General features: G+C 43.3%; 1 protein-coding gene across 5 annotated transcripts in view; it reads right to left on the minus strand.

The window, feature by feature from the left end:
• LOC114042747 (histone-lysine N-methyltransferase SETDB1) overlaps positions 1 to 9,486 on the minus strand; it is a 27,093-nt gene extending 17,607 nt beyond the window's left edge. For 4 of the 5 annotated variants that reach the window (XM_027861442.1, XM_027861441.1, XM_027861440.1 and 1 more), the window contains exons 1-5: positions 9,200 to 9,289; positions 7,372 to 7,646; positions 5,762 to 5,913; positions 1,479 to 1,513; positions 694 to 793 (exon numbers count right to left, since the gene is read on the minus strand). In XM_027861442.1, coding sequence (XP_027717243.1) covers positions 694 to 793; positions 1,479 to 1,513; positions 5,762 to 5,913; positions 7,372 to 7,634 — 550 coding nt within the window. In that variant the 5' untranslated portion in view covers positions 7,635 to 7,646; positions 9,200 to 9,289. The other variant, XM_027861439.1, reaches the window with a different exon arrangement.
• Positions 9,487 to 10,575: the final 1,089 nt, after the last annotated feature.

The following is a 10,575-nucleotide window of genomic DNA, read 5'->3' on the forward strand; positions in this document are numbered from 1 at the left end:
GGGGCTAGCTGCTATGCAGTTCTTTACCTGGGATCCAGAGACCACAAAGGAGTCTATGGATAGATTTCAGGAAGTCAAGGAAATGGGAAAAAAATTACATCTTTAATTCAATCAAATCAGTTTCCTTTATAATGCTATACATTTTTATGCATTTAAAAATATTCTGAGGTCTACAGGTCTCATCAGACTGCCAAAGGGGCCCATGACACAAAAAAATTCAAGAGCACCTGTTCTAGATGTCTCAATTACCAATGCCACCTGCAGGGAGCAGAAAGCCAAAACCTACAAATAATCTCCAATCCTCATCTAAAGGTTCTGCATGTCTTCTTGGCTAAGAGGAGTCAACAGTGTTCTTTTTCTGTTCACTCCTACACTGGGGAATGCTTCCAGGCTTTGAAAAATAGCCAATGGTCAAGTTGCAGTAGGTGACTGAAGGGAAGACTCATAGATTTAAGTGAATCACCATATGCCAACCAAGACTCAAAAGCAAGTATAGAAAACAGGCTGCACTGTATTGTGAGACAGAGGACTTAGGCAATGCCCATAAAAGCAATGCCATGAGTGAGTGGTTTGAAATAGGTCACAAACAAGAACCGTCAAGCTACCAACATGGCCGAGCCTCTGAAGAGGGAGGACGGCACCAGTCATAGGACAGGCTTTGCATGGCCTTCTCCATGATCTCATGAGTCCGACCTTTGTTCAGGTCCTGGGAACTAGTCTTCTTGTTGACAGCATCCATGAACTTTTGGACATCTTGGGCTGACTTCCTCAGGGCAGCCATAGCTTCTCGGAGCTGTAGGGCAAAGGGTGGGAAAGCAAAAGCTTTGAATTAGCAAGAGTCTTCTCCCCAGGTGCAGAACTCACTTGCCCTTCAAACCGACTGAGCTGTAGCAAGTCAACAGGATGGCCAACTTCTTGGTAGGACATGCTTCTGCTTCCAAACCTGGCTCAAAATTCAGTTTTTCTAGGAAACTCTCCCTAATTCACCTGGTTTGAGTCTCCTCAGTCCTTAATTCTGCATCTATCCCTGTCTCCTTACTCCCCTGGCCTTCCTTCAAGACCGAGCTCAAAGCCCCCACTGGCAGACAGTCTTTCCTAGTTCCGTCCCCTGCTCATACTTGTGAGAACACCAGTTACTCTCTATCTATCCTGTATGCACAGAGTTATGTGCATGTTGTCTCCCCCTAACATTAGAATGGGGGGAGTTCCTTGAGGGCACGGACTATGTTTCTGCCTTCCTTTGTAGTAAGCATTTAATAAATTCTTGTTGACTATCTTGCACTTGTATATCCAACTTACCTTCATAATGTCTATTTGTAAACCTTTTTCAGTCACTTCCATGGGTGTGAGTGCTGTCTTTGTCTTCTAAAGTGCCTGAAACAGGTCTCCACAAACAGCAGGCACTCAAATGCTGCTGAGTAACCCTAGCCTGACAGCTTCTTTAATCATTTTGCCTCTTACCTTCCCACTTAACTCACCTTCTGGTCCTTTGGGGTCCTGCTGCCTGCATCACCTGTGGATTTCAGAGAAAAAGACATCCCTCTAATTATATTTCCTATAAATAAAAAACTAAGCCTAATCACCCACTGCTCCTCAGTCACTTGCAACGCAGTTTCCATCTTCAACACTGTGAAAGAACCTTTGCTACTAAAGGTCACCAAACACCTCCTTCGTCATTGCATCCTCTTTTGTCAGTCTTCAGCTCTGACATGTGATACTGCTAAGCACACCATCCTCCCCAAGATTCTCTCACTTGCTGGATTCTGCGAGGTGACTACTTTCTGGTTCTCTTCATGTTCTGACCAATCCTTTTCTGATTCTTCCTCTTCTCACTTCTTAAAAAGGGTGTCTTCCAAAAGGCTTTTTCTTGGGTCCTCTTCAATTTTTACAATCTCATTTACTCCCACGACTCCTCCTACCCTTTTTACTCAGAAGATCCCCAACTGACACCTCCAGTCCTGACCTCTTCCCAAATCCCCTACTAGACATCACTATCTAAAGGTACTGAAAGTGCCTCAAAGTCAACATCAGAAACAGAAAACATCTTTCCCCTCAAATTGACTATTCTCAAATTGTCTACTTCTGTCAATGGTACTGCCATTCACCCAGTTACCCTGCCTCAAAATGTCAATGTTACCTTTGGCTCTTCCTTTGCTACAAGCAATTACCAAGTTGTGCTAATTATACCTTCAAAATAGTTATGGATTCACACCCTTTTCTATTTTTACCATTGCCAACTTGTCATAAGCTCTCATTAATACCTACCTGAGCTACTACAAAGGGCTCCTAACTGGTCTCCTTACTTACAGCCTCTCCTCACTTTACCTTCCTAATGCACACATCTGACATCACTCCTCCACTCAAAACCTTCAACAGTTCTCTTACTTGGGTTAATATTTCAGAAATCAAGGTGTGATGGGTTTTCTTTCCACTAATACAGTTCAGAATACTTTTGAGAATACTGGGTCACCTCCATGCCAGGCTGAGGCTCTGGACAAGGGCTTTGGTAGAGACAACAGTTCCCTACTGTATATCAAGTGATTTTGACTCCTTCAACTAGGGATTAAGGGTCTTCACAACTTGTTGCCTATCCAGCTTTATCACACATTACTTACTTACTATTCCCGTCCATTTGTACTATGTTCTAGCTAAAAAGCAGTACTCCTAATTTCCTGTTTGTGTCTGGAACCTTCCCCCTTTCAGGCTTTTTGCTTTTAACACATTTCTACCTACTGAAATCCTATCCAATTTAGGGTCACAGGATCACAGATTTAAAGCTAGATAGACCTAGTGATCATCTCATTTTACAAGTGACAAAATGAAGCCTAAGAAGGTTACGTGACTTACCCCATGTCACTCAAGTAATAAAGCAGCAAAATTGGGATTTGAACTCGGGTCCTCTGAATGCAAATCCTCCACTCTTTCTACTCTACCATGCTCCAGAGCAAATGCTGCCATTTCTGAGAATTTTTCAATGATTCCCCAGATAGGAGATGGCTTTTCTCTTCCTCCAATCTCCAAAAGCACTTTTTATCTCTTATTATTTTCTATTTTGACCTATAGTGATTGCACTTCACAGTACTGTATATTTATATACATGTGTTCCAACCTATTAGACTGTAAGCTCACTGAAAGTAGGACTATATCCTATCTTTGAATCTTCTGTAGCGCCCAGCAAAATGTTCGGCACATAGTAGGCATTTAGTAGATACTGAGATACTGCCCAAAGATGTTACAGGATGAGGCAGAGAAGATGGAGGGGTTTAAAACAAGAAGGCTAACAAGCCCATCAACAAAGAAGGATGTGCCATTTTAAGGTTCTATGTATTTTATATGTACCTAATTATGTACATGTTGCTTCCTCTGTCATAGTGTAAACTAGATGCCAGGGATCAATTCCCCTTTTACTTTATATCCTAAGTTTAGCACAGTGCCTGGCACATAATATATGCTTAATAAATACATCCCATTCAGGATTTTTTAGACTATATCCCAGTTCCTGAAAGATTAAGATTCCTGAAGAGGAATCTGAGGAATAGGACCTTAAAGGAAAGGTTAAAGTTCTATATTAGCACATGAAACCAAGACGCAGATGTAATGGCTATTCAAGCTCTTTTATTTTCTGTTTCTCTGGGATTAGTTCTAACATAGAGCTAATTGTCAAATCACTAAAATGCAAATATTTCTTTGGTGCCTACCATATGCTAGGTGGATATATCACAGGCCCTACTCTCGAGGTCCTTACAATCTGAGGGGAAGGACAAGAATACAAAATAACTAGAAAACAAAGGAAAGGGGGCTAAGTGTGAAAGAGAGGTTCAGGAACAGAGCTCTGAGAAATGTGAACAGAGAGAAACTTCTTGGTGGCAATGGTGACATGCCAATCATCTTCATACAAAAATCTGTTCCAGGACCACAGATCAAACCCTTAATCTTGGACAATTTTCCATTTGCTTCAGATACCACTAATCAAAAGGGGTCCTTGTGTCACTCCTCAAGTATGTCGTGTGGTAGCCTTCTCTTTCACTACTGTCTCCTACAGGAATCATTGGCTTCATCCAAATGGTTTTATTCTGACTCCCATTTGCTTTCCCAAGTTTTTGTCTTTGCTCACACAATTTTCCTGACTTAAAATGGCCTCTTCTGTTTTCTCCATATCTATCCAAATACTACTCACCCTTCAACATGGAACAATTTCTACTTCTTCCATGAAGCCTTTCCTACCACTCCAGCTGGAAATAATAACATTTTTCTCTGAACTCTGACAATGCCCAATGCCCAACCTCTCCTTAGGAATGAATCAACAGCTGCTCCTTCAACTTCCCTCTCCTCAACCTCAAAATTTCTTTATATCTTCACTTATCTCTTCCTCCTCTTTCTCTCCTGTATCAGAGAATAAGGAATCCCTCCCACGCTCAGAGGTTAACCCTTCCACCTCTATTAAACCCAACTCTTCTTGAATCTTTCTGGATCTTACCCTATCAAGTAACTCTTGTATTTCTCCTTCACAGCTTCAGTTCCTTTCACTTTAATCATTCTTTCACTTCCATCCACAGAGAGGCTTAGCTTTCCCTTATCCTTAAGATAAATCCCCTTGATATTGCTACCAATAACGACTAGCATCATCTCCTCCTTCCCCCACCTCTAATTTTTAAAATGTTAAAATAAAATTAAAATTGTTATTTATACCTTTGGTTTTTATGTTTTAGTCATTTCTGGATATGACCCACTAGCAGTAAACTCTCCCTCGTAACAAAGAAAAACTGTTAAGCAAACACAACTGAAACAGTGACTTTGTTTGCCAATATAGGAAACATTCTGTGCCATTTGTCCACCCTGCATCTGCCAGGAGAAGGGATGCAGATTTTATGCTCAAGAATGTTAGAGGGTAAGCGCCTTGAGAGCAAGAACTGTCTCACTTTGCCGTCATCCCCAGGGCTCAATGCAATGCTTGACGCACAGCAGCAGTTTAATGAATGCTTATTGAATGAATGAGACAAATCTATGTTTCTATGAATTCTTCACATTCATCATTTCTGACTGCCCAATCACGTTCTGTTACTCTCCCTTTATGTTTAAACTTTTTGAAGGGTCTGAATTCATTACCTCCACTTCCTCATTATGTGCTTAACCCATTATAGTTTGGTTCCCACCCCCAATTTGGCTAAAATTTCCCTCTTGAAAATGAATACCCAGATACAAAATCAAATGACCTTTTAACCATCCTTATTCTCCTTACCATCTCTGGAACAGTTGCTACTCTTGAAAACTTCTAGATACTTTCTCTTCCCTTGGTTCCCAATGACACTGCATCACTCTGGTTTGCCTGCTTCTCTAATTCATTTTTGTTCTTTTTTCCCCCTCTTTGTTCCCCAAGTTTGACACTCAATGAGGTTCTATCACTGGTGCTCTTCTCTTTATGCTTTCTCATCACTTCTCCCAGTCATACACACAACTTCAGCTCTCCTCCTTCTTAAATTATCATGTATACACTTAGTTGTCTAAAGGTTGTATACCTCCAACAGAATGTAAGCTTTTTGAAGATGGGGACTTTCTTTTTGTAGTGTTTTTACATTCCCACCTAACACAGGGCCAATTGAAAAGATCCTAAACAACCATACATGTAATTGGAAAATAATCAAGCTGGGAATCCCTGTGAAAGATCAAACATGGATTTAAAAGATCAAATATAAACAGGGCTGTCCATTACCTGCTTCCACTGTAAACCTGAGACTTCCTTGTCCTAGCCCCTGTCCCTCACCTGAATCAACACTGAGGACATCATCATCCTCATCTGGAATCTCAATTACTTCTGTGGGTTTAGAGGCTTCATCTTCAGAACTGCTCTCTCGATACTGTAGCCCCAGTTTGGAGTAGAAATCCTTCACCAGAGATTCACAGTTAGTCACTGCCCTGGCATTGGGACACAAATGGAGAAAAGGGTCAAAGCCAGCAAAAGTAGCAGAGAGAGTGGATAGAGCACCGGCCCTGGAGTCAGGAGGACCCGAGTTCAAATTCTACCTCAGACATATAATACTCACTAGCTGTGTGACTCTGGGCAAGTCACTTAACCCCAATTGCCTCAAAAAAAAAAAGAGTAGTAGAGAGAGGGCCCTTAAAGAGTTAATTCAGAAGGCATTTTTCCATAGAAACAATGATCAAATGTAAATCTCTTTGTGAATTGTAAAACACTGCACAATTGCTGGATATTGTTATAGGTGGTATTTCAGTTTCATAGGAACCCACATATCATAATTATAGTTTATATAGTGTTTCACAATTTATCCCCTGCTTACTTCACAAGGACCCTGTGAGGTAGATAGGCCAAGTGTTACTACGACCATTTTAAAGAGGAAGAAAAGGATATTCTGAAAAGTCGTGTGATTTGCCCAAGACTATACGGCCATAAAATGTTAGAGCTAAGAACCGAACCCAGGTCTTCTGACATCAAGTCCAGTGCTCTTTCCACTACAGTATATTGTTCTAAATAAAGTTCATTTAACTCATAATGCACCTGAAGTAGGAAAGTAATATTTCTATTTCAAGTATACCTTACCACCATTTACAGTTTCTGTTGGGAAATGTTCTGAGTTCCAATAAGGGTGCTGTGGACAACATCTTGGGGAGGGTAGTACGGTAAGGGAAGAGGCTGAAGCAGACACTAGAATGCAATACATCTGCTTAAAGAAAGCTACTCCCCAGGGGCAGCTAGGTGGCGCAGTGGATACACCAGCGGCCCTGAAGTCAGGAAGACCTGAGTTCAAATCCGACCTCAGACCAAGCACTTAACACTTACTAGCTGTGTGACCCTGGGCAAGTCACTTAACCCTAATTGCCTTAAAAAAAAAAGCCACTTTCCCATTTCAGTCATTAACCTGATATTCTAAACTACAGAACAAAGAGCAGTTGCCCTAGAATAGGGAATAGAAAGGGGGAACTAAGGCTTTGGACTTGGAATTTCTTGTTGCTCATTTGTACGTACAATTTTTTTTAAAAAAATATTTACAAGTAAGGAACTGACTAGAATGAGATGCCTGAATAACACAAAAGATGGAAAGCAAATTTTCATAGCTATCTTCTTTGATCTGCAGTGAATTGTGACGCTATCCTAGGCCACCATGTCTAAAATATACTTACCCCTGACCTATAAAACACGGAAATACTTGATGGTTACTTTAAGTCACTAAAAGTGCTTTTATTTTTAGAATTGATGCCTGAATATCCTATACATATTTCTTTGTTTCAGTGAGTCTAGTTTTAGATCACAAACTCTTAGTCAAGTGGTCAGGCGCTATTTAAATGACTGGCCACTTTAGCAGATGCTTTTCAATAATGCTGATATCTATTCTCCCCAGCCCACTTGGTCCTGACCTGGATGCTTCATCAAAGAGTTCATCAACGTGGGCGACCTCAGACTCTTTCTGCACCACCCAGGTTTCCAGCTCAGCCAGCTGTCTCTTGCGCTGCTTCACACAGTCCATCTTTTCCAGTTCCTCGTCAATAAACTGTCGAAGTTCTTCCATGGAGATGCCCAGCTCCTCCACCACAGCCTGCTGCAGCTCAGCAATCTCTTGAGGGTCCATCCCAGCTGCTGCAGCAGCACCCAAACCAAAACACCCAGGAAGGGAGGTCATGCCTGAGGTTCTCTGTGCAAGACAAAAAAAAGAAAACAGTAAAATAAGCCATGACCACAGTTAACTGGGAAATCTATGCCCCTGCTGCCCTCGGATAATCCAAATATACTTAACTTTGAATCCTGTGCTATCTCCTACAAGTAGTAACTGACTGATAAATCAGGATGGAATTGAGGGGGATGGAAGAACATTAGAGACACAGTGCTATACCTACCTAGACAAATACCTATTTTACTAGGGAAGTGGATGGGAAGGGGGTATTTCTATAGTGCTAGGCATTATGCCAGCATTTTTACAAATATTATCTCATTTGGTCCTCAAAAAAACCCTGTGAAGTGGGTTATTATCATCCCCATTTTATAGCTGAGGAAACAGAGGCAAACAGAAGTTAAGTGACTATACACACATCTTATTTTAGTGGTTTTAGTCTATGTTCTGTGCATGTATATCCATGTCAGTATTCATGCCTTCAAGATAAGGAGTCTTCGGAGTCAAAAAACTTTGGATTCAAGTCTAGCTGTGTGGTCAGAGACAAGTCATTCAACTTCTCCGTGGCCCAGGCAACCTTATGAAACTCTAAGTTAAGAGGAGTTGAAGCTCAGTATAAAGGAAATCAGGTCCAGAAAAAAAAATTCAGGTCAGATTCTAAGTTTCTAGAAGGAAACCCATGAGTCAATCAATTGCTGTTGTTGTTGTTGTTTTGGGGGGAGAACAACTAAAACAGCACCACATGCAATTAATGAAAGGATGCATTCCTTTTAACAAAAAGGATGATTTTTCTATGACGTTTTAGTTCTTAAGTGACCAATGAGGTCAATAAGAAAAGCAAACATGCTATAATCAGGACAGCTGTCTTCACAGGTGGAAGCTGGGATTTGATCTTCAGGTTGCTACTTGTGTCTTTTATTTATTTACGGTAACATACATGCAAAAGCATCACCACTTTTACGTTATTTGAAGCTTCTATACACAGTGACACCGAACCATAAGCTTTCATAATAGTATATACCTCATGTTGTCTACGATAATTTTTAGGAAAAACTTTCACGTTTGGAGGGACAGGTGTAACTGTTTTGAACATCTTTCATTGATAATTAGTCCCTTAATCAAAAAGTACTTATTAGGGCTTGGCTTTTGATTATATCATACATCATTATCCCTCTCCCTAACCACAGCAACCAGTATCGCCTGGAGTAAAATGAGTTTGCACTCCCTGAGAAAAGCAACAACTGAAACAGAAAAGAAACATGCTGAGAGGTGGCGGGAACTAGCCTGGCCCTACTGGGCACTAAAGGTGGGGACCATCAAGAACTCAAGGTGATGTACGTCCAGACAAGGTTTACAATACAAATAGTTTAGGAAAAAACAATCACGAGGTCCCATCAGCTGTCCGCCCCCCCCCCCCGGCCCCCAGGGCCCTGTCAACTCCCTCCCCAGCCCAGCCGGCATGGGGCCCGGCCACCGCAGGCCCCTCGCCACGCGCTCTCTCCCGCCGCCCCCGGCCCAGGGGCTGGGCGCGCCCTGCGCGAGTGCAGCCCCCGGGGCCCGGTCCCAGCTGGAGTTACCTCTTCAGGCTCCAACTGCTCCTCTCCTCATTCCTCCCCCGGTCCCCCGCGTCCCACGCTCGCCCGATAACCGCCCCTCAGCCCCTTCCTACCACTCAGACTCACGCCTCGGGGCCTGCAGCGGCAGGGACTGCGAGGGAAGCCCGAGCTGAGGGGATGAGGGAAAGGCAGGCTGGAGCGGGGGGTCGGAGGGAAGGAGTGGTAAGAGGGGGAACGCAAAGAGGGACGGACGCCGGATGTACGCCCCTCATGCTTTTCCGGTCCCGACGATGGCAGCCTGCCCGGCTCAAACCCCGGCAGCGTAGCCTCGCCTCCGACTCCGCCGAGACACTCGGTGGCGGAGACGGCCGCCCCCACGTGTTGGAAGGCGGAGTCTTCTGGGGGAGGGTATTGCGGAGCCTTGGGGAGGAAGGGAGGGGGAAGGCGTTGGATGGGCGGGGCCTGACTTAAAGGGGACGCCGCCTCGCCGGCGCTGCCTACGGGATGGGTGGTGGCCATTGGGGTTCAGAGATCGCGTGTTCCGGCCTGGTCTTTGTACGGAGGAAGAAACTGAAGCCACAGACGCTAGGAGATTTTACTCCGGATCAAGCAGAAAATGGCAGAGCTGGGGTTCCTTCCTGGTGGCACGATTAGGCTCTGGATCCCCCCAACCATGCCCATCACTAGGCAGGGCCCGGGCCCTGCAGGTGGAAAACTGTGCCTGCCGCAGGGCCTCCCTATGTTAATGATTTCCCATTGATCCTGCTTACAGCTTCGTTTGTGTATAGTGGTGAGCATGTAGTCTCCCCCATTAGATTGTAAGCTCCTGGAGGGCAGGCACTGTCTTTTGCCTCTTTGTATCCCCAGCACTTGTAGGCACTTAATAAATGTTGATTGATAGACCCAGTTCTTTCCACCAAGCCGACACTTTCGTGGAGATTTTCACCAATTTTCTGATAATCCTATCTATTAAAGGGCCAGTTGTTCAGTGGAAGCTTTGGGGCAGGGAGGATAGGGAAAGGTGTCAACAATGCTAATCTGTCCTGGCTGAGTTTGATTAGTCCTGGCATTAGTGGAGGCAGGTAGCATACTCTATGGTGACTAGTTTATATTCTCCTATGTATACTTTATCTGATTTCCTTTTTTTTTTGCTATTTGTCTTGAACAAATGTGTTTCTTTGCTACTTCCTATGTGTGTTCATTATGGAGCTGATATTTGGTGGGAAGGGAGTTAAGCCTTGGCTATAAAGCATGGGTTCTCTTTTTCCCATTAAGAAACAGTGACCAGAAGTTTATTTTGAACCTGAAAACCACATTCTCTAGACTAATCCTATTTAAGGGAGAAAATAGACATAATTCTAGCTTGGTACCTCCCCTCTCTCTGAGAAGAGCAGAAT

The sequence above is a fragment of the Vombatus ursinus genome, unplaced genomic scaffold, assembly GCF_900497805.2.
Source record: "Vombatus ursinus unplaced genomic scaffold, bare-nosed wombat genome assembly UNPS02014768.1, whole genome shotgun sequence".
Taxonomy (NCBI): Eukaryota; Metazoa; Chordata; class Mammalia; order Diprotodontia; family Vombatidae; genus Vombatus; species Vombatus ursinus.